At 50.0% G+C, this 23,861-nt stretch overlaps 1 protein-coding gene and 1 long non-coding RNA gene across 5 annotated transcripts in view; both read left to right on the top strand.

Moving 5' to 3' along the window:
- YPEL2 (yippee like 2) overlaps window positions 1–23,861 on the top strand; it is a 93,538-nt gene that overhangs the window by 48,174 nt on the left and 21,503 nt on the right. For all 4 annotated transcript variants that reach the window (XM_036451490.2, XM_036451489.2, XM_045586373.1 and 1 more), the window contains one exon: window positions 2,705–3,018. In XM_036451490.2, coding sequence (XP_036307383.1) covers window positions 2,902–3,018 — 117 coding nt within the window. In that variant the 5' untranslated portion in view covers window positions 2,705–2,901. The remainder of the gene's footprint in view (window positions 1–2,704; window positions 3,019–23,861) is intronic.
- Window positions 6,151–23,003, top strand: LOC118726553. The gene is made up of 3 exons (XR_004990326.2): window positions 6,151–6,644; window positions 14,326–14,328; window positions 22,991–23,003. It is a non-coding gene; the product is annotated as an uncharacterized LOC118726553 (long non-coding RNA).

Here is a 23,861-nt window from a genome sequence, read left to right on the forward strand (position 1 = left end):
TCTTTTGATTATTACTGGAAATCAATAGGTTGGCGTTAGGAAGCTCCATGGAGCCTGTAGCCCCATCCCCTCAATTTCTTCCTTAAACAACAACATCAACAACATGCCCCTTAACTATGTTATATTCCTTCCTACAAACCAACTCAAAGAAGCTTTAAAAATCTCCCCGTAAGAGGGAAGAGGGTAGTTATTTTCCCGCCCCTGACCGGCATCTGCTATCTTCCCTCTTGTTCGGTCTCTTCTCTCTCAGACACAAGGACCTTTCCTGATGCTGCTTCACCTTGCTTTTCGCTCATCCCCCCTCATCCCTTCTCGTTTGCCCTGGGCCAGTTGAACAAGATTCATGCCACAGCCCTACACGCCTCCTGTCCTTCCCTCTGGGGGCAGGAGCCGCTCCGGTGCTGTGCCTCCTGGGAGGCGCAGACAGCGCTGCGGCCTGGCTCCTGGCTCCCGGGCCTCTCCCAGCCGCAGGCAGCCCAGGCCATTGCCTGCAGGGCTGGCCTTTCTTGTCTTTTCCAGTTCAGAGCTGTGGAGCGCAGTGCATGTGTGTGCCTGGGCATGTGTTTGTATGGGACATACGTCCAACACAGGCCGTGTAAATGCCTGTTGCTCAGAAGGTAGGTTTGGATACGTTTTGCGATTCAGATTTAAAGCAGAGCAAAACCAGAACCCCCTGCCTACAAACTTTGTGTGTGTTTTTTTTTGTTTCCTGCAGAAGAGAAGTGAGAGCAGAAATAATTCTACTCTGGGGAAACACATAATTTAGAAGCCAGCTGCGCGTGTAAGAAAACAGACCCAGTGGCTGCTCTGTAAACCCAGACGGCGGCCGGGGCCCTTTGTTTCCTCTCCTCCCTCAGTGTTTGTCTAAGACTGAGGAGCCCGCGCTGTTTCCTCTCCGTCCCTCAGTGTTTGTCTACGACTGAGGAGGCCGCACTCTCCTCGCTCCCCCCGGGCGGCGAAGGCAGGGCCTCCGGAGCCGCCGGGCCCTGAGCAAGCCTCCTGCTCCTTCCCTCCTGTCTCTTCTGTTCCTTCCCTGAGAATACAGGACTCTTTCCTGGGAATCCTGTGCTGTCTGAGGGTGAGGAAGTGCCAGGGCGTTTCAGGAACCCAGGTGCCCGGCGACACTCCCAGGGGCTTTGGTGTGCCCAGGGGGAGGTGAATGGGACCTGGAGCCAAGGGCCGTGGGAATTCCTGCCCAGCACTGAGTCGTCAGTTCTCACCTCCATATTCTTCAAGTTACTTCTATAATGTTCCGTTTAACCAAGTTGCACAGCTTTCAAAAGAGACTGTGCAGAGGGGAGACTGGGCCCCAACAGGCCGGAATTCCTTCAGCAATTGGACATCTCATGGGTGTGGACCCTGCTTGGCTCCGGGTGCACAGGGACAGAGGGTGAGGGTAGTGCCCACTGCTGTCCTTCAGCCTCGGGCTGGCGGGTGGGACTGATGGCACAGGAAGGTGGAGTTCCAGGGATGCAGTGCCTTCCGTGGCTGCTGGGGTCTGGACGGAGGGCAGCCTCCCTGGGGTAGATGTGATTCCAGTGAGGCTTAGAGGAAAAAGAGCTGTGATTTGCAGACATTCTCTAGATAGCCAGATGGATTCCAGGCGTAATCCAGCCGGGAAGATTGGTTTTGTTGATCTTCCTCTCCCGTCTCTCTAAATAATTTTATCTTCAAAGCATGACACAGGTGGTAATTAACACACCGGCCCTCCTGGGAGGGAGGCAGGTGGGAACACCGCCCCCGGATAGTGAAGCCGGTGGACTAGGCAGGTCCAGAAGCCTCAGGCCGGTGAGCCTGAGCCAGCAGAGGGAGGCTGAGACCTTGGGGCCCTCTGACCTTGACTTGAACACACCCAAGGAGCCATCCCACAGTCTACAGGGTCCTTGGTTCCCAATAGAACAAAGGAGCTGAGGTTCCATAAAGAGATGGCACCGGGGGATGAGGAATGGGAAGCTTGAGGGCTGAGGAGGAATTCTGGTAACCTCCTCACTATCATTGGGAATCTTAGGTGCAGGAGTTTACTTCACTGGTTTCATTTATTCTCTTCAGAGTTGTTTTTTTGTTTGCTTGCTTGCTTGTTTTTAATATACTAAGCCCCTACGTCTGGGCGAGAGAGGGCAGAGGGAATAACTTCTCCCAGAAAAGCTGGCCAGCCACGAGGGACCTGGCTGGTCGGGAACTCGATCCTTTGTACCCCATGCGTTTAGTCCATTAGCACAGGGCGGTGTGGGGGGCGCTGTCTCCACAGGTGGGGGTTCACGTGTTGGAAACGGATGAGAAATCCAGATGTGGCTGCGGATGTGATGGCTCTCTGGAGGCCGAATGTCTCCTTTCCCTCCTGCCATTTGTCTTCGTCGCTCAGGATGGGGGGGCCCTTCGGAGCCCTCTCCCAGGGGCGACAGGGGGCACGTTTACGCCCTCCCTGTTGCAGGGCTCCCTGGGATGGGGATCCTGCCAGTTTGCTGTATGTCAGCGGAGGGACTGCTGAGAGCCCCGAACCTCCAGCTCGAGGGAAGCAGCAGTTCTGGGACCTCCGGTGGTTTCTTCTCCTTCCTGGGGCATCTTGCCACCGTGCAGGAAGCAGAAGGGGGGGGGTCATTTCATCCTATAAATGTTGCCCTCCTGGTGGCAAGTTGGACTCGACTCGCTTTGCAGGAAGCCCAGCTCCATCAGCTAACGGTATTCCCTGATCTTGGTACCGCAGGCTGCTGAGCACCGGCCCGAGACCTCTGCCTGAGGGTCCTTCCTCCGAAGACATCGCCAGCGTGTGGAGCCCGCCCCACACCCACCCCCCGCCACACCACGGCCTTTACCTGCGTCTTCCGGTGTTTCCCCTGCGACCCGTCCTGTGGGAGTGCCTCGTGGGCCGCCCCGGAGCTCACCCCTCGCTCAGCGGCGCCCATGGTGAAGATGACAAGGTCCAAGACCTTCCAGGCCTACCTGCCCTCCTGCCACCGGACCTACAGCTGCATTCACTGCAGAGCCCACCTGGCCAACCACGATGAACTCATTTCCAAGGTACACGTTCCCTGCAGGCCCGCCTGGCCTTCCCCGGGGAGGGCGCTTCCTGCCCCTGAAGGTGCCGAGGGCCACAAGCTCCCCGAGAGCCTGGGTATTGGTGCTGCGTCTTCAGTTCGGGGGCGGGTTGGGGGGGAGGGACACGCAGGGGGCGTGGGGGGGGTGGGAGTTGGGGAGGGGTTGACCCACATGGCTGTCTCATCTAGCTGAGAAATAACTGAGTTGGGGAGGGCGTGTGCTCGTTTGTTACTTTGGAGATTGGATGTCATCCCCGTTGGAGGCTGAGGGGAATGCTGGTTGGCAGGCCAGAGTGGGGAGAGGGGCTAAGGAGGGGTTGGAGTCCTTGGCTTGGCTTGCTTGGCGTAGGCTGGCAGACGAACACGGTCTAGAATGCTGCCTGCCTGGAAAGCGAGTTGGAAGAGAGTTGGCGGGGCCGGGATGTCTTGTAGCGGGTTCTTAGCTGAGACGAGTGAGGATACTGCCTTTCAAGGCCAGGAGAGACTGCTGACTTTGGGGAGGACCAGAGAGACTTGGTGAAGAGCTGACCATTAGGGCCTTTACATGGCATTTGGACCCAATCAGAAGAGGAAATGGAACCCTATTTTCCAGAGGAGCCTTGGCAACTGCTTTCTGAGGTTGGGGTAGGGATGAGGGGATTTGAAAAAATAAATAAACCCCACATCTCCGCTGTACAGTCTAGGAACTGGCTCCTTCGAGTAGCTCTCTCAGGGGAGTGCTTGCCTCCCGGCCCTGAATTCCCACGGGAGGAGAAACAGGTTTTACGAGGCTGCAGGAAAATCTTCTGAACCTGTGCTATGTCATTCAAGCAAAAAAAAAAAAAAAAAAAAAAAAAAAAGATAAAAAGAAACAAGCCTTTATGCAGACCCAGATTACGTTTAAAAAAAAAAAAAAATGCTAGAAAAGGTGGCATCATTCTCCCTGCCCTTGCCTGGGAGCCCCAGCCAGAGAGGGAAGAAGGAGCAACCATTCTACAGCCGTCGTGTCCAGCTGGCTGCCCCAGCAGGACCGGAGGAGGCTGCTGAACAGCCGTGTGTGGTGCAGGGGTTTATAAGCCAGGACCGGGGTTAGCGCCGCCGCCTAGGCCTATTCCAGAGTTTAGGGTCACCACCGAGCTTGAACCCTGGAGCCTTCCAAGTCCTGACACCTGGCCCACTTCCCTCCTCCGGGTTTCCTCCGGTTACTCCCCTTTCCGCTGCTCCTGCTTCAGCCAGCCTAGGGCTTCCTCCTCTGTCACCTAACTTGCGTTGCCTCAGGTGCCTTGGATCTTACGGGAACCCCTTGAGTGTGAAGTTTGGATGGGGGAGGCTGTGTCAGTGAGGGAAGACAGGACTCAGTCCTCTTTGCTTTGGGAGAGTGCCTGCAGGCTTGAAGGGAAAATGTGAGTTGTCCCGTTTCTGAAAACATCCAGAGAAAGTGGAAGCCAAGATGTGTTGTGTTTTGTTTTTTTTTAATACCAGGAAGAAGTGCTCTGTATCATAAGAAATTGAGGGACCAGTGAAATGCATTTTAGCGCCTTCTCTGTCCTAAAAACCTGCTACTTGACATTTTGTTATCCCACTTAACCTTCATAAGAAGCCTTTAAAGTAGGTGACATTACTCATATTTCATTTTTTAAAATATCTTCAGGCTTCTTTTTCCCCCTTTAAATGTGTGGTGTGTTTTTTTTTTTTTTTAATTTTTTAATTTTTTGAAAGAGAGAGAGGAAGGGGGAGGGAGAGAGAGATAGACACATCAATGAGAGAGAAACATTAACATTGATCGGCTGCTTCCTGCACTCTCCCTGCTAGGGATTGAGCCTACAACCCAGGCATGTGCCCCCATTGGAAATCCAACCAGAGACCTCTTGATGTATGGTTTGATCCTCAACCACTAAGCCACACCGGTTGGGCGATATTAGTCATATTGTATGTAGATGCAGAAGTTGAGAGTTATGTTGTCCAAGAACTCAAACTGGAGGCTCAAAGAAGAGGAGCAATTACTGTGAACATGTTTAAGGAGGATTTCTGGAAGAAGTGGGCCCCTGTAGGATGGGCGGAAGTGACTATGGGGAGATGGCAATGGCCTTCAAAGTCACTCTCATCTCTGGCCTGGAATACGGGTCCTGGATGATCTGGCAAAGCCAGCCTTTTGCGTTAGGGCTCCTGCCAGTTCCTTGCTTGCTGTTCCAACCACTTGGAACTAAGCAGCATTCCCTAAATATACAGACAGGATTTCAGGCCGCTGTGCCTCAGCCAAGGGCAGCCCTTTTTCCTCACCTTCCTCTCTCCCAGGAGCCCCTCCACAGTCTCTCCCACCTGGAGCCATTTCCTGCTAGCTTTGTATCGCTGGGTCAGAATCCCGCCCACGGCAAGAGCTCAATACGTGATCAAATGCATGCCTGGATGGAGCCCGAGCTTTGGGAGAGGACAAGTGACGAGCAAGAGAGTCTTTGTTGGCCTCCTGTCCTCTCTCCTGGGCCTTCGGGGGCAGAAAGGCTCATTCACAAATCCAGGCCAAAGTCAGCACAGGCTTCAGTTTCGTTGGCCACAACCGGTGCACAGATGGGGTGCATTAGAGCTTGATGATTTAAAGAGTTGGGTTAAATGCCTGGCTGGGGGTTAGGACTGAGGGAGCTGTGGCTGGCACCACACAAAGGTTCCTTTATTTCACTCCGCAGCCACCCCCGGCGTTAAGTAATCTATAGGTTCTTCTGCAGGTCTGCTTAACAGGAAGACCGTTGCCCCAACCCCCTCTTTGGAAAATGGGCCTTTCTTTTCATTTTGTTTCTTTCTCCCTTCCATCTAAGAAAGTTCAGGGAGAGAATGTGTCTCCTGTTCTCCCCCATCGAGGTAATCTATGTGGTTTCACGGTCAGCCCCGGGGGAGGGAGACGCTGGGAAGCAGATAACTGGAGCAGCCGTGTAATTAAACGATATGTTGTGCTTGTAATAGAGCCTTTGATCTGGAAGCTCGACATTCCATTGTTTGGTCTAAAAAAAGAAAAGATGACGACACAAAGGTCCTGAGAGCTGCAGCCCTGAGTGCTGGGCCAGCGGAGAACAGGGATGGAGCCAGGACTTCGGGCTCCCTTCCTGCCAGGGTGGCTAAGCCCACGGGGGAATGCGTCGTTGTCAGGATTAGAACGATTCGAGCATATTGGCACGCGGTGTAAAGAATCTTATCTTCCCAGCTTGCTCTAGATCCTCAGACGCCTGGACTCAACTGTCCAGCCTCTGACTCCCCGCTTCTCACTGCGCAGAGGTGATATTGGTCGTGTCTAATGCCTAGGAGCTAGCACTGTGCTCACTGTGTGTCCTCCCTAACAGTGCCGTGTGGTAGGTGTACCTTATTGTGTGTGAGGGGAGAGCAGGTTTACCTCATTGGGTTGCTATGAGGCTGGATGAGATCATAGATGTGTGGGTGGTTTGTAAATCAAAGAAAGCTCTATGCAAGTATAAAGTGGTTCCTCTGCTTCTCTTGGCCTTGCTGTCCAAAAAAAAAAAAAGGAAAGAAAAGACAAGGGAGTGGAGTGGAGGGGATTGTTCCTGCTGACTCCAAGCAGATTTCCACCAGCCAGGATAGTTTCACGTTAGTCCATGGAGCACAGGAGTTAGACACGGAGGAAAAGTCGACAGCCAAGATGCACGTGTCTGCAGGAAGGTAACAGCTTTCTCTCGGCGGGGCGGGCGATGGCCGGGGGTGGGTAGGTGAGTTGATGAGAGAGCTGTCTGAGGAATGTGCTGAGGCGCCGTCCTACAGCTGCTTTCTCGGGGGTGTTGTGCTCTGAATGTTTGCCTGCAGAGGTGTTGTAAGTTGGCATGAGGAATTGCTCACACTGTGGTTTCTTCCTTCATGGTGCAGGCCCCAGGATAAAGTTGTACCTGGGTTATAAATAATATGGTTTCCACTGGAACCGTTAGTTGCCCTGAGTTAAGAACCACCCAACTCTCATGTCCGTGGGGGCAGTTATGGGAACCTGGATCTTCACAAAGCTTTTCTCCGAAAACTTCCTCTGCCGTCGTCATTCCCTCCCCGCCCCTCTGCTAACCCTTCCATGGCTTCCTGGAGTAAGCCATCTGGGAAGAGCGAGTTGGGTTCATCTGTCACAATCCCACTCTAGGGACAGTGGCTTCATTTGGAGACACTGCTGCTTTAGTTGCTGCTCTCGGTCCTTGGAGGGAAGGTGTAGGCGGCTCTGGAGGGTGGGGGGTGGGGAGTCCAGGGAAGGTAACAGGAAGAAATCTTTTGCTCACTCTCAAACTATTTCTTACTCTGTCAAACCTGCAGGTCAGTTATCTTCTGGTGACAGATACAGAATTCCCAGAGTTTCAGGTCACGGAGCCCAGCCCCTCTTCATGAGGAAACAGGCCATGGGTCACTCAGTGACCAACTGAGGCTCCATAGGCTCAAAACCGGTTGTGTCCGGTCCACACCACTCGGCTGCACTCTCAGCTGCTTCCGTCTCAGATGGGGAGCTCCTAGGAGGCAGGTTTTTTTCCTTCCCTCTGGGGTTCCATCAGGCCGGCAGTGGTAGCGTTTGGGTTTTCCCTTCGTGCCTAGACACTAGGCAGAGTGTTTCTGTCATCACGCAGAGCAAGAGCTTTTGGAGGCTTGCGTGGACCTCACACTTGCAGAGAGGCCGCTCTACCTCAGTTTCCCAGCTCTGCTTTGGAGCCTCGTGCTTGATCCCTGTGGTTCTCAAAAAGACTTGCACCCCCAACACCATGGCTTAGAGGTAGTGGGCATGGAGGGGGTGTCAGTCTGGAATACAGGGATCCAACCCATTTTGTCTGTCTTGATAAGTTATTGTATTGTTCCTCAGTTCCCAGCCTCTACAAGCTTGTCTTTCACGTACAATAAGCAAACTCTCCAGAATATCAATGCCATTTTTTTATGTTCCGAAAATCTCATGTAAAAAAAAACCACACAGGAACAGAATTTGTAAAAATCTACTCATTTCATTTTCTCTAAGTACTCTGGAAAAGGGTAATAGTCGGCCTTGGATTGTACCAGTAATGTTAGTGACTTCTATGCCACATCAAGCGGAATAAGCCGTGAAGAACATACACAATAAATGTGTCACTTAAGGTAGTTCTTGCAAATTACATTTTGAATTCTAATTTTATCAATTAAGAGATTTTTGGTACCTAGTGGATATAAGCCAGTGATTTTTTTTTTTATTTTTTTTTACAAAAACCGTGATTCAGTAGAATTAGTATTTCTATCCTAGCAAGATGATTGTATGTAAACCTGTGAATGTTTACCTCAAAAAGGTGAACTCTGTGTTTCTGAAAGAGTGGGGCCCAGGCTTTCTCCAGAGTGACCGATGAGCTGTCAGCAACAAAAGGCTGAGAGCAGCCCCACAAATAAAGTGCCTTTGTTGCTTTTGCAGTGTTTGCACATCATTGTTGAATGTGTGTCAGTGTTTCCCAGAGAGCATTTCTGAGGTACGGCACAGGCAGGGGTGACAAATTATGGAAGAGTTCCAACATAAGCCAGTGAGCCCAGTTTCAAAACACAAGTCCATCAGTTTAGCTTCTGTAGAGAAAATCACATATGGAACCTAAATTACTTCTTTTCTGCAACTACTTGACCTTTGCAAGCCCCAGTCTCCTACCCGGGAAGCATTAGTTCTGGAAGAGTGCGAACAAGATGACCTGTTGACCACCCAGGAAGGAGTGACAGGTGAACCAAGTTTATACAGAAAATCTCCCAACAATGTTGGTGAAAAGAAACCATGGGGAGCTTATATCTCCTAGCATCTTCCCCCCTACAGACAGAGACTGAATCAAATTCAGGGTGAGCTCAGCCATAAATTAGCTGGGAGGTTTGTGTGGCGTCATTGTTTCAGGACAGGCGCTCAGAGGCCTCTGGTGTGCGTGGGTGATGGCAGCGGGGACTGTGCCCATACTTGCTCTTTTGTCTCATTGTCTCTGCTCTGTCACTGCAAAAATGCTAAAAGTGTTCTCTGTGTGTAGCACTGTCCTAGATAGCATGCTGCCACCCTTAAGGATTTTATCTTCAAGGAACTTGAAGTTGGGAGATAATAGGTTCCTAAGTCATCTCTTCTTGAAGTCTGTACTTCACCTTGTGTTTGTCTTAAAGAATTTGGTCTCAGGGTAACGATGCAGGTCTCCCATTAGCTTGCCAACTACTTGAGGAGATGCTTGTGATGCCATCTTTAGCACCCGACACAGCTCCTAAAGACTGGTATTTGTTCATCGGATATCTGAGTGAATGACTAATAGTACCCAGGATAGAGACAGGTCTTAATTTGGGGTCCCTGGACTGGCTTCCAGGGATCCCTGGAATTGTGTGTTTAATTCTGTGTGCATGTATCATTTTCTAGGGAGGTTTCCATGGCAATCACTAGGCTTTCAAAGGAGTTGTTGGTCAAAAATGAACTTTATGGGCCAGATATTGAGGGACTGTGATGGAAGAGGTAGGTTGAAGCCAGGTTGTTGAGTCCTACTGGCAGCTGGGTACCACTGAAGACTTTTGAGCAAGTAACTAAACGCCCAGAGCTTTGCTGTGAGAAGGGGAATGTGGTTGTGATGTGGTAGGGGAACTGCTAAAGAGACTGGAAGTGGAAAAAGCAGTGCATGTGCATTGCAGGGATCTGAAAATACCCCAGGCATGTGGTGATCATGCAGTACAGGCTTGTGCACCTCTGCTTGAGAGAGAAACGCTCACATTCTGTCCTCATGAACAAGAGGAATTGAATTCATGAAGTCACACGCTTTGGATGGAGGCAGACCTGTCCCACTGTGTTGCCCGTTCCCTGTGACAATGAACCTGGGCACAAGTAGAATTGCCCACTTTATATAATAATAACCAGTTTGTTATCCAAGGAGCTGCCAGGGACAGAGTCTGGAGCAAGCAGCAGGCGCACTCAAATCTGCTCGATTGGGACCCTTTCTCTGTGGTTGCTTTAAATACCAAAAGGAAATGTCAGCTGAGCTCTGAAAATGAACCCTGTGGTTTGCAAATGTCTGTAAGGATCCAGTCATAAGGTTGGTGGGTGCAGGAGTGTCTCAGCACTCGGCGAGGACGCTGGTGATGGCGAGCTTGTGTTCCCAGTTAAATCCAAGAAAATCCTCTTCTAAAATGGGAAGCGGTGAAGTGGGTGAGGGACACCTACCCTGTGTGTGAGCACCGATGCCGGTGTGGCTGCTCCTATGCTGGGGCCTGACCAGAACCCACTGTCATACACCACATGTTCGTTTCAATATTATTTATTCTTTGCATTAGAAACAACACTCCAGGCCCTCGCCTTGGTACTAGGCATAGGGAGAGGAAGCCAACAGTATTCCTGCACCTTTGGGTGCAGAGGAATGAAAGGCTCTCCGGGGAGGGCAGAAGGTCACTGATGAGGTTGTGTTGGTGACAGAAACAGCACAGGATGGAAAGTCTGCATTGCTGCTATTTACTATTTATTGAACATGTCCTGTGTGCTAAGGACTCCTTTAGATGTTTCCTTTACTTCATCACTTTACAACATCCTTTTGAGAGGGCAGGGCGGGGTGAGGATGAGCTCCTGACTCCACTGTGGGGCAGGGCGGAGTTATCCTCCATTCTGTAACTGGACTCAGCCCAATCAGGGTCAGCCAAGGCAGTGACGTCACCACCGACCGGAGTAAAACCCCTGGACTGGGCGAAATTCGCTCTCTTCCGCCATGCTGCCGGCGTGAGTGGGAGGAGCCCATGCTAGCATGGAAAAGGCTCTTTTGTTTATTGCATCGGACTCAGCTCCCAGGTGGTCCTTGGGGATCACGAAGTCTGGGTGTAACACTTTCAAAGTGGGCATTAGCTGACTTGCCTAAGCCCTTAGGTTTCCAAGAAGCTGTATGGGATATAGATCGAGGTACGTCTAGGCCCATTTAAGGACCCAGGTTATTTTCTGGTCTCGCTCAGTAACATTGGTGGTGAATTGTACCCTGTATTCCCTCCTTTCATGTTCCTTGCCTGAAGAATACTTTCTCTATATCCAGTTTCTACCCATCCTTTTTTCTTCTTTTCTTGCATCTACTCATGCATTTTTTAAAAATTGAAAAATTGAATATGTGGTAGAAAATTTTAAAATACAAAATACAATATGGTTATATAATATATAACCAGATACCCTTCAAGTCCACATTAGAGAATTCATCGTGTGGAAATTTAATTGAATGCTGAGGGAAAACCTATTTTGCTTTTAAGCACCTTTTGTGGCCATATGTACAACATATGTGATCATTTATATAAAAAGCTGGAAACTGCAAAACAAAGCACCAAATACCAGCCAAATACTAAAACGGTCACTTATGCAGGATATTCGCACAACGGAAATAAAATCAGGTTCATGAGGCTATGCTTTCTTTATTAACCACCTAGGAAAAGGTCAGACAACTATTCTTTTCCTGGTAAGAACACGATGCAAAATGCAAAAAACTGCAGTTTATCCAAGGCATTATATTAGGCCCGTGGTTGCCAAACTGCAGCTCAAGAGCCACATGCGGCTCTTTGGCCCCTTGAGTGTGGCTCTTCCACAAAATACCATGGCCTGGGCGAGTCTTATTTTGAAGAAGTTTAAGTTTAAAAAATTTGGCTCTCAAAAGAAATTTCAATTGTTGTACTATTTTTTATTTGGCTCTGTTGACTGAATTTGCCGACCATTATTTAGGCAATTACATTAAAAAGCTTGTAGAATGATATGCAAAACACCATTTTTATTGACTGTTAAGAAATAAAAGTGTCTTTTCTCAATGAGCATTTCCATCCAACGAATTTCATGCAGGGGGGACGGGGGAGATATGGTGTTCCTCAGCCCAGCCTGCACCCTCTTCAATCTGGGACCCCTTGAGGATGTCTGTGACTTAGGAGTATGCCTAAATGGGCAGTCGGACATCCCTCTCACAATCCAGGACTGCTGGCTCCCAACTGCTCACCTGCCTGCCTGCCTGATGGCCCCTACCTAACTGCTTCTGCCTGCCAGCCTGGTCAATTCTAACCACTCCCCTGCCAGCCTGATCAATTCCTAACTGCTCCCCTGTGGCCCGATTGCCCCTAACTGCCCTCCCCTGCCAGCCTGATTGCACCTAACTGTCCTCCCCTGCAGGCCTAGTCCCCCCCAACTGCCCTCTCCTGTAGGCCTGGTCCCCCCAACTGTCCTCCCCTGCTGGCTTGGTCATCCCTAACTGCCCTCTCCTGCTGTCCTAATTGCCCACAACTGCCCTCTCCTGCTGGCCATCTTGTGTTCATATGGGGACAGCCATCTTTGACCAGCTGGGGGTGGCCATCTTGTATTGGAGTGACAGTCAATTTGCATATTACTCTTTCATTACCCATTCTTGAAGAGCAACTTCAGTGTTTTCTAGGATGTCTTCCTGAGCTAAGTCTGTCTCCTTCCACTGAATGTCTATAAAACTCGCCGCTTGCTTGTTCGTTTAGCAATTAATAATGACGTCTTGTAATAAATAATATGGTCCGTGTGATTGTGGTCACATGCACTTTTTATGTATAATTGTCTTGTTTCCTAACAAGAGTCTAAATGACCTGGAGTCACAGACTCTCAGAACGTGAGAGCTGGAGGGACCTCGGAACCTGGGTTTTCTAGTTCAGCTCCTTGTACAGATCAAGAAAGCACTGAGTACCTCTTGACTTTGTACCTTGCCGCCTCCTCCCCGCTGCACCGCCTACTGCCTTGCACCTCACGGTTGCTCGTCATGCTGGAGGCAGCCCGGGGAGAGCGCTGGCAGCCGGGTGAATTAAAGTATCAAGCTCTATGATCTTGGACAAGGCTGGTCTCTCTGGCTCTCCTTTTTCTTCCTCCTTCCAAATGAGGCAACAGATGAAACTATCTTTAAAGGTTCCTTCCATAAGCCCCTGATTATCATTCAGCAGCAAAAGGTGATATGAAGCAACGTAAGTCCGGGTTAACAGGGTAAAGTCTGAGCCAGTTTAGACTCTGGCTTCTTTACTTAGCGGTTGTGCAAGTTAGTAACCTTGTCTTAACGCCCTATTAGGAAAATGGGAATACTTTTAATATCAGATGCCGGATAGAATTTTTGTGGAAATTAAACGAGGTAATCAGGTACATAAATGCTCAGCAAATGCTGCTAACTGTTGTTCTCTATGAATGTTTTTTTTTTTTTGTTTTTTTTTTTTTTAAGAAAATAACAAAGTGCCACTCAAACATAACCAGGTCCTGGCACCCGTAATTGTCCTTTTTGAGAGACTCAACTTTTGCCGGTAGCTATACAGCTGGTCTTCTGCAGCTTCTGATCCTTGTTCCTTACAATTCCAAAGGGACTGACAGGCCTCTGGAGGCAGTTCAATCACAGAAGCAGCAGCCTTCATCCTGCTTTCTGGGGCCTTGCCTGCAAGCACCTGCGAGGTCTCTCTAGCATTTTTAGTAGAAAATCTGTTCCCACTCCCTTCTCTCCTGTTCTGTCAGGTGGTTACTCTGCAGGATTACAGAGACCTACTGCGACAACAGCAGCCAGGCAGCTGGGAGAGAGGTCGGGGCCTGGGTGTCAGGGCCATAGCCAAGAATTGCTTGTCAGTTTGGTTAAGTCTGTGATGATGGTTCAGGTGTGTGTGGGAGGCGGGGAGGCCGAGCTTCTTTGGACAGAAGTCATTTTGCTTATCCTAAAAAAAAAAATAAAAAATAAAAAAATCTCTGATACCTTTGTTTCCAAAGCACTTAGCCTGCTCCCGAGGGAGGCGGGGTTTGACCTGGTGACCCAGAGCATTGTCTGCGCCAGCGGAGGAGCAGCGGAGGAGAGCTTCCCCACCCTCTGCCCATGGCTGGTGGCTGGGCAGTGACTCAGGGCAGGAGGGAGCTGAGGAGGAGACAGGCCGTGCACGACAAACAACATCTCCTCAGTCCACAAGCTCCTCCCGCCAGAGCACAGTGAAGTCAGGAAGCAGAGCGGGTGGCGCTGGCTCCCCTCCCCGTCACCCCCAAAACCTTTGGATCTTTCTTTAAAGGGGCAACTGATGGTTGTCAAAAGTTAAACGGGGTTTCCCTTTGGAGGCCCAGGAACTCTTTTCCTCCCTGTGAGGGCTGGTCCCACCACCAACACTCCCTGGAACTCCATCCAGCTCCCTAGCAGGTGAACGAGGGCACAGGAAAGCATTTCCTGACCAGAACAAAAGCTCCGAGTGACCCTCCTGCACCAAGCTCCCTCCTCATTCGGTCCACATTTAGGGAGCTCCTCCGGCAGGTGAAGCAGTGGTTACGCAGTGGCACACAGATGTATGCGTGCCTCGCCCTCAGCCAGCCTGAGCCCAGGACCCTTTGGTTACTGGGAAGCCAGTGTCTAAGGGAGTCGCTGGCCACCGCAGAGGTGGGGATCTCCACCCTGAGCCTGGTACCGCGATGTCTGGGGCCGCTGGGAAGCCAACATTTCCATGTTGTTTTCCATCCCATTTGCCTGATTTCCCTGCCCACATGTGTACCGTTTTTTCCCTCGGCTATCCCCGCCCCTCCCGTCATGCTGACCCGGGTTCAGTCCAGCCTCGTGGAAGGGCCAGCTGGGCCCCTGCCGCTCGGGGTGGCCGGTGACTGAGCCCAGCTGTTCCCTGGTGTGTGTTTGGAGGAACGTCTGGTTGCTGGACCAGGCCTCTCACCGTGGCTGGTGGCCCCATTTTTATTTCTGAAAGCTGCTGGACTTGCCCCTCAGCGGGCCCCTCCCCTTTCCACGCCACACGCTCAGCTCCGAGGAGCCCCTTACTGTTCGCCCCAGGCAAGTTCACTTGGAGAGCCTAAGGAAAGAGGAAGCAGAGAAACCAGACCTCCTGCCGTGGGCTCCATAAGCCACCTTATTTATTTTTTTTTACTCTCCTCTCAGCAGCAGAAGAAAAAAACAAACAAACGAAAAACAAAACAAAACAAAGTATATTTGTGGGGGAGGAGAGCTCCTCCCTGTCTGTCTCCGCCCTGGGCACTGAGGGGGCAGGTGCCGGGTAAATACAGAGGAAGGAAAGCCGATAAGATATGGTCTGACAAATCTAGGTCACCGGGCTGCTGCCGGCACCTGTGTGACTGGTCACCTTGAAACGGACCGGAGGGAGGAGGACGGACTTGGTTCAGGGCGCAGACTGCCCAGCTCCCCGTGCTGTGTGTGTTTATTCGGTAAGCATTTCCGGAGCACCATTACATTCGAGGCCACGTGTGTAAGTGTTTCAGGGCCTTCTGTGTCTCCATTAGGCAAAATCTCCTCCTGGATCCCAGGCCTGTAACTAGTGCTAAAAAAAAAAAAAAAAAAGACATCTGACATCGTGCAAAAGCCAGTCCACTGGCTCCCAGAGGGGGCAGCCGGTCTCTCGGCAGACGAAGGAGCTGTTTGAAGGCTCACTTCCCTGCTCCCTCAGCTAGATCAGGGTGGGCAGAACTTTTCTGTGCAGGCCAGACAGTAAATGTTTCAGACTTTGCTGGCCATGTGGACTCAGCCACTCAATTCTGCACCCATAGAATGCATCAACAAAGGCGTGTGGCTACATTCCAGCAGAACTTTATTTGCAAAACAGGGGAGAGACCCAGTTTGGCCCTTGTGTATTGTTTGCTGACTCCTCTGGCCAGAGACAGTCCCTCTGTGTCCTTGGTTTTTGTTTCCCTGTAGGAACAGATTTAAATAGAGTACAGAGAGCAGCAAGAATAAGTGAGAGTTTACCTGCAGAAAAGGAATACCTATGCTCAGATACAGTCGGAGCGGGCAGCTGAGCCAGCCAAAACCTAACCAAGGGCCCCTCACACAGTTGGGGGTTTGGGGAATTTATACCCCTAGGCTGGGGTGCCCCTAAATAAGTCTCCCCCTCCATTATTTCCCGAAAATAAAAATATAGCGTCAAGTTGTAAGGCTCCTTCACCCAGGTGTTATATCACTGGCTATTCCACGGCCTGGAGTGGCTCTGAATCTTCTCACTTCACGTTGGGGTCTGCTGCCTTTATAATCTTACTTTGGTTTGTCACACCTCACAGGTACCCCCTCCAAGCCCTAAGTGCCTTACCCAGCTCATGTCTTCCTTGCTGCCTGCTCTAATAGATGGTTGAAACACGTGTTGGAGAAATGGGTTTATGTGATTTCAGGAGGAATTCCAAACCAGCAGGTGGCTGGCTGCCTCTGGTGTGGACAGTGTCGGAGCTAGTGCACTGTGCTCATTGACAAGGTTGATTGATACTCCGGTGTCAGTTTAGCTGCACAGACAATTCCACTTCACAGGCCAAACTTCAGCCTCGGCCACATCGCACGCCCAGGTTCCCAGCCAGACATAGTTTCACACAATCTCAACAGTCCAATAGGAAGACAGTGAGGGGTGTTGCTGATGGGCAGTCAGTAGCATCATTTTATTTATTTTTATTTTTATTTTTTTTAAATATGTTTCATTGATTTTTTTAATTTTTTATTTATTTATTATTTATTTTTTTATTTTTTTACAGAGAGGAAAGGAGAGGGATATTGAGCTAGAAACATCGATGAGAGAAAATCATCGATCAGCTGCCTCTTGCACACCCCCTACTGGGGATGTGCCCGTAACCAAGGTACGTGCCCTTGACCAGAATCAAACCTGGGACCTTTCAGTCCACAGGCCGATGCTCTATCCACTGAGCCAAACCGGTTTTGGCAGTAGCATCATTTTAAAAGCCCTGCATGAAGGATCAAGCCGTCTCTACTCTCAGTCTGGCTCTGCTACTAACTATTCATTGTGGCATTGATAAGTCACTTCACCGCTCTGCCCAGTCAGCAGATACTGAGTACTGGATGAGGCATGGGGATACTGAAATGGATGCAAAATTCTTGCTTTAAGGAGCTTATGATCTACCAGGGAAGAGAAATAAGATGCAGCGAAACACAGGGTTTGAGTAGGTGATTGTTCCAGATTCTGGAGGGACAAAGAGGTGGGATGAATGTTTGTTTAGTGAACAAAAAAGGGGAGTCCTTCCGGAATAGAGTCAGAGAAACATTCTAGAGGAGATCCAGCCCAGGGCATCACAGGTAAGAGATGGAGGAGGCATGTGAGGGGGAATCAGGAGGTCAGCAGGGGTGGATCACGGGGCCTGGACGCCCAGTGAAGGAGGTTGGATTAATTCTGTGTGCTGTGGGAGCCCCTGAAAGGTTTTAAGCCAGGGAGTCCTAGCCTCTGATTCAGATTGGACTCAACAGTCTCTCCCGTTCCCATAAACCCTGTCGTCACAAGCTACAGGGTTTATAGAAATGTTGATATTGTATAAAGTTAATAAGCAAGAAAATTAAACCACTGGCTGTAATTAATAACCAGGCTCAGTCCCTTGCTGGTAGTGCCTTTAGGTAAACAGCAATCGGATAAATCATTGGCCAACACCAAGCACCCGTAGCTCTGAGAAGAGGAACTTTCAAAGTTCGCTGGGATCCCTGGCTTGCTGGGCCAGGTACTCCCTCTTGTGTGTGACCTTGTGGCTTCTCGAGGCTCCCTGAGTCGTCACAGGCTGGCAATGGCAACTCCACACTTGGGTGTTTTTCTGCTACTTTAAAGGGAGAACTGAGTGGCAGCATTCAGATGGCATTTGGTGTAGCTCTGAGGTTTAGGCCAGGGCAAAGGGAAGGGGGGGGGGGGGTTTGGCGGGAGTGTTAAGTGGCTCTGCAGTCTTCATAATTTAGGGCATTAGAAAAATAGGGTTTTCTGGGCAGTGATTTCCACATCTGACAGCACATCAGGGGAACCTGGGATGAAAAGGCTGGTCTCCGGGTCCCACCTGCAGAGATTCCTACGGTGTGGGTCTGAATGTGACTAGGGCAACAAGTCTCCTAGGACATAGCAATTAAGGAGGCATGCGTGCTTAGGGTTTGTACAAGTGCAGAGGATGTGCTTCAGAGGGAGGACCTCCTTAAACGTTGTGTTCTAGCTTTCTGGCTGGCCTCCCCCTCATCCCAGCCCTAGGAGGGAGTCTTCCTTCTCCCCCTGAGATTCTGATGCAACTAGTACTCATAGCGGGAGCCACAGCGCTCTAGGACAAAAGTTCTCATTTCTTGGGAAATAGCTACCCACGTTGTCCCCACCACCCGCGATCTACCGTCTAGCCCCATTCCACTGCCGAAGGCCCAAAGGGTGGTTATGACAAACATTTGCCCGAAAAAGGAACCAGCTCTTTGGAAGCATTCTCCTAATCCTGAAGACAACAGTCATCCTTTCACCGAGAGGGTACTGAGCGCCAGGCCCTGTCCCCGGGACTTTTGATGGGACTCACATCTTCTGTCCTATACCAGCCCGGAGAGAGAGGAGCCACTGCTGTTCCCATTCCCAGGTAACGAAAGGAACGCGTAGACAGATGGAGTTGACCCAAGGGCCTCGGCTAGGAAATGGCAGAACCAGAATTGGAATTGAGGCAGGACCCCGTCCGTGCCCCTGGAAGTACTCCAGGGCGAGGTTTATCTTTTTGCTCCACATTAGCAGCGGAGACCAGCTCAGCCTCCCCTCCTGGTGCCTGGCTCCGAAATCTCTAGGCACCAGCTCCCTGTTTCTGGGACCAAACACGGAGCCCCCGATGTCCTCTGCGTGTGTGTGTTTTTGTAAACAGACTCCCAGCCCCCAGAAAGGCGGGGGGGGAGGGGGGGGACGGAGACCCTCAGCAGGGGCAGGAGAGTTTACTCTTTCTTAAGCTCCTTACTGAAACCAGAAAGCAGAGGAACCCAGAGTCAGCAGGGCTCAGAGCCCTAATTAATTGCGGTCCAACTGGGTCAGGGGGAGTGACCCTGCGCAGCGGCCTTTTTTTTTTTTTTTTTCCTTCCTTCTTCAGGGACACGTGTGCCCAGCTACTAGAGCAGAGTTCCACGCACAGAGGGGAGCCATTCCAGATCCCCCCTCCCGGGGGTGGGGTTATCTCTCCCGTGAAGCACGTCTGCCTCTCAGTCCCTTCCTCCCCGGCTCTCTGGCTGGGCTCCTGCCGGTGTTAAGTTGCCCCAAATACCCAGTCTCTTATTTCACATCCTCAGGCTCGGATCCCACAGCCAAGGTGCCCTTTCAGCTTAGCTTTCCCATCGGCTGCTCGGCTGCTCGCTGACAGATAAGCTCCTAAGAGGAGCGAAGAGGGAGGGTGCAGGGAAAACCGGAGCCCACCCTTTTGTCCCTTTGTCATGGGGCTCCGTGGGTCCTCCCCCACACACACACCCCTCCCCCTCCCCAGTGTTGTGCGTGATGGGGTGGCAGCCAGCAGCCTCATTGGCAGCTGGGACTTGACTTGGCCAAGCCCCAATGGCACATACGCTTGGGCTTTACCTTAGGGTGGAAATTGGAGGCCGAGAGTTTGCTAAGTGTCAGGAGACCAGGAAACTCTGTTTTGTGTGTGGGCTGGGAGAACGCAGGGCCGGAGCCAGGCTCTGTTTCTGTGTGTGCTGCCAGACTCCCAGTCCAGGCCTCGCGGAGATGGCTCACTCCCTGGGCCGGGTGGACGGAGACACGGGCGCTGCTGGGAATCCGGAGCGAGAAGGAGCCAGTGGACAGAATGTTCTTGCGCCTGATGGACCGGCCACCGCACCGGCTGGGCTCCTGCGGGTAGAGGCGAACCCTTGCTCGTTTAGTCAGTCCGTATCTTGAGTAACGACGGACTGCCGGATGAACTGGTTCTAAAGTACCTTTCCGAGGCGATCTAAGCGGTTAAAATAAAAACGGGAGCGACCAGGAAGTTTGCACAGTCGGGTCCATTGGTCTTACTGCTCTGGGGGGCAAACCTGTATCCGGGGCTTAACCTCCCACCTCTTCTCCTCTCTTGCCACGCGCCACCCAAGCAAGTGCCCGGGCCCTGGTTCTAGGGATGATGATGTGGAGTTCGTTGGTATTCCAAACGGGCTCAGCTCATTTCCCCAAGAAGAGGTCCCCGGCCATGGCCTCCAAAGATGACCTTGTGGGCAGTGCCCAAGTAACAGACCCCAAGAATTGGGCCTCTGTGGATAGGTTGGTGCCCAGAATATATCGAAAACGATATCCAGAATGCCCAGAGACTATTTAAAACGTGTATAAGAAAGGTAGCAAGTGAATGTTTGCCTTGGAATAAGGCTGGCCTCCCGTTCTCCCAGGAGCCCTCGCCTAGGGAAGATGATTAAAAATAGATCTGAGTAGCACTTCCTGCTTGGCAGATGGCTGATAGCAAACACTGGGGCTTGCAGCTGACCTTTCCCTTCTGAAATCTGCTCTGTTTCCATGATGCTAATTGAGTCCCTCTCTAGACCTAATCAAAGAGCTGGCTGCAAACACACACACACACACACACACAAAAAAAAAAAAAAACCAAAAAGCCAGTACACACGCAAACCACACTTGCTGTCCTGGCTGGGCTCACTTCGTGGAGCAACTTGAAAGTGCTGGAATTTGCATGGAAACACCCACTCCGTGTTCCAACTGGCTGGTCCTTGTTTGAAAAGGAACAAGTTCTGCTTTCAAATTTGCTGTCCGGGGCTGTGGAGGGTCCCACCCCCTCTCCGCCCCCGTCCATAAGGAACGGCGAGTGGAGGGGGAGTGATAAGAGCGCCCAGTGTTTGGACCCATGCACAATAGACAATGCCCACACTCACTTCAGAGCAGAGTAGGTGTCCGAAAGAGGGGCTTCTAGGGGGGGCTCCATCCTCACTTACAAAGCACAGTATCAAACTATGGGAGATACAAGGCATCTGTTGTTTTATTATTATACTAGTGGCCCAGTGCACGGATTCGTGCACATTGAAAGGAAATTAATTAGAAGAAAGATTCATGTGGTAATTACATTATTGCAAAAAAAAAAAAGTGCATGTGCCCAAACTGGTTTGGCTCAGTGGTAGAGCGTCGGTCTGCGGACTGAAAGGTCTCGGGTTCAATTCCGGTCAAGGGCATGTACCTTGGTTGCGGGCACATCCCCGGTAGGGGATGTGCAGGAGGCAGCTGGTTGATATTTCTCTCACATTGACGTTTCTAGCTCTCTATCTCTATCCCTTCCTCTCTGTAAAATATCAATAAAATATATATTTTTTAAAAAAAATACCTGTCAAAATAGTATATATAATATAGTATTATAAAGTTAAAACACACCTACAATTGGTGCCAGTGAGAACTTTATTGTATCAATGCATGTGTAAGTCAATGTTTATTTTTATTTTTAAAAAATATATATTTTATTGGGTTTTTTTTTTACAGAGAGGAAGAGAGAGGGGTAGAGAGTTAGAAACATCGATGAGAGAGAATCATCGATCAGCTGCCTCCTGCACACCCCCCCACTGGGGATGTGCCCACAACCAAGGTACATGCCCTTGACTGGAATCAAACCTGGGTCCTGTCAGTCCGCAGGCCGACACTCTATCCACTGAGCCAAACTGATTTTAGCAGTCAGTGTTTATTTTTAAATTGCCAGTGTGCGTTATACATACCAGCTGTTCAGATGGTCACTCACCTATCCTTTCATATATAGAAATGTAGCAAACATCTAGGGACCAGTGCTGGCTTTTCGTTGAGTTATTCTCCTCCCCAGGAAAGAGATGAGGGTATATACACAGGCTGCCCTGACTCCTCAAGGGTCTCCAACCTACTTCCTTTCCAGGGACAGTCCTTGTGCACCTAGAGTGCTCCCATCTTCTCCGGTCCCATCCATGTTCTCCGAATCCTCTTAACATCCATAATGTATTACAGGGATCTCTAGGTGGGTCTGTACACATTTTATAGATTGTAGTCCCATTGGCTAGATTGTAAGCACCTTCAGGGCAGAGCTGACTGGCTGTATTCTCACGGTGCCCAGCAACATCTGACACAGCTGCTCATTAAATATTTGCTGACATATAATTATAGAGGCACCATACTCCTTCCAACGACTGCATCACAAGATTCTGAGCCATACCCTTATCCTTGGAAATCAGGTTCTCCCTCCCCAACTGACTGCTTGAATGTGACACAACCCTGTTTTCTGAGGCCTGATACTTTACAATGGATCTGAGACTTGCATGTTGACCGGGGAGGAGGTTGAGTGCCAGAAGATGTGAAGGGGATTTTAGTGCATGTCTTGGAGGATGAGAGTCGCATGGTGAAATGATCAGATAAAATAGATCAGCTGGTGTTTTATGCAGATAAACAGGAAGTTTTAAAAACACCAGGGAAGAGGTCTAACTCTGAGTCAGAAATGTTTGTTTAATGTGTGAGGCGTTTTCTCTGGGGAATATGGACTCACAAAATGTTCACCCTTCTAAGAGACCTTACTCAACCCCCTCACTTCACAGATGACACAACTCCCAGCTCAGAGGAGCAGGGATCTGTCCAAGGACAGCCTGCTAGTAGGAGGCAGATGACCCGGCCATGCCTGACAGGGCTGGGAGTGCGTGGCCAGCTATTCCTACCCAGTCACATTATGCTTCCAGAGGGAACACCAGTAGTCACCAGTGCTCAGCTTTTGCACTTTGGCAAAAATATTTCTAATTTTATATGTGTTCCTGTTTCTTTCTTAAGAGCTCTTTGGCTGTGATTTCTTCAAGCCATAACAACAATCCTTACCACTGTGGCCCTTTTAAGTAACTTTGGCTCTTCCTTTATAACTTGACTCCTAAACTCAGTCCCTTGGGGTATATGAGTCCAGAGTTCAAATGTAGGTCTTTGCTAATACGGCTCACCAGAGGAAACCTACTGCTGGACCATTGTCACAGTGCGAACACACATTGATAAACCTACTTAGTCTAAATGCAGCCTCAAATCCAGTCATTTCATTAAATAAGGCCTTGTGCTTTGCTTAGCATTTCCAGGAGAAGGAAGTGTGGAAAGTATTTAGGATGAAATGAAACGTCAGGTTCAGAAGAAAGTGGTAAACTCGGTGAGGGTAAAGCCTGGCATACAGGGGAAATTTGAAGGAACTTGTAGAGGAAAGGTTTATTGAGGGCCTGTTAGATGCCAGGCATTTTACTTTCTGTGAGGTGGGCATTTGTGGGGACCCCTTTCACGTCCCGCATGGTTCAGGGATCCAGTTCAGGGGTCAGGTTCTGGAGAAGGGCTGCACACAAATGGAAGAGACTAGAAGAAATTTAATTTGGCCATATGGGGGGCCAGGCAGGAGCCCACCTCTAGTGGGAGGACTGCCACTAGGCTCTGGCCTTGCTATCCCTTTTATTGAGACTATGGCTATGCAAGTTTAGGATACACCCATAGCCCTTAGGCAGGTAATAAGCAGATTATCATATCAGTAAGGATTTACATGATTATTTGATGGGGAAATTGCCTCAGTTACCATTGTCTCAATTACCATTGTCTCAAATTAGATTTGGCTTTGACCTTTCAGATCTTTCTACTAGTGAGACAATGATTAGTTCCCGGAAGGCATTGTTATCCCATTTGGTAGGTGAGGAATTTGTGACCAGAAAGGTGACCATACCCAATCGCATACCCTACAGAGTGTGCCAGAACTAGGAATTTATTCTGGTTCATCCAACTGCTTAATTCTCTCATTATTCCAAGGCACTAAACTGGGACAAGTTGAGCCCATAGAAGGAACCCTTGATGTGGGCAAGAGAATGGCATTAAAGCTGTAACTTGAAGTGCTGTTTGGTACCAAAGAATGTAAAGAGGATTGGGGAAGCTCTCAGGAGTTCATTTAGCTCAAAGAAGTAATCTTGGTACTGTCAGAGCGACTGGTAGTGGGTTTCCTGTCTCTGGAAGTATTTAAGCAGAGGTTTGGCGGAAATGTGGACAAGGTGCATCAGGTGAGTGGTTGGCCTTTGGAGCTTCTTCTTCTTCTTCTTCTTTTTTTTTTAATATATTTTATTGATTTTGTACAGAGAGGAAGAGAGAAGGATAGAGAGTTAGAAACATCGATGAGAGAATCATCGATCAGCTGCCTCCTACACACCTCCCACTGGGGATGTGCCCGCAACCAAGGTACATGCC

The sequence above is a fragment of the Pipistrellus kuhlii genome, unplaced genomic scaffold, assembly GCF_014108245.1.
Source record: "Pipistrellus kuhlii isolate mPipKuh1 unplaced genomic scaffold, mPipKuh1.p scaffold_m20_p_22, whole genome shotgun sequence".
Classification (NCBI taxonomy): domain Eukaryota; kingdom Metazoa; phylum Chordata; class Mammalia; order Chiroptera; family Vespertilionidae; genus Pipistrellus; species Pipistrellus kuhlii.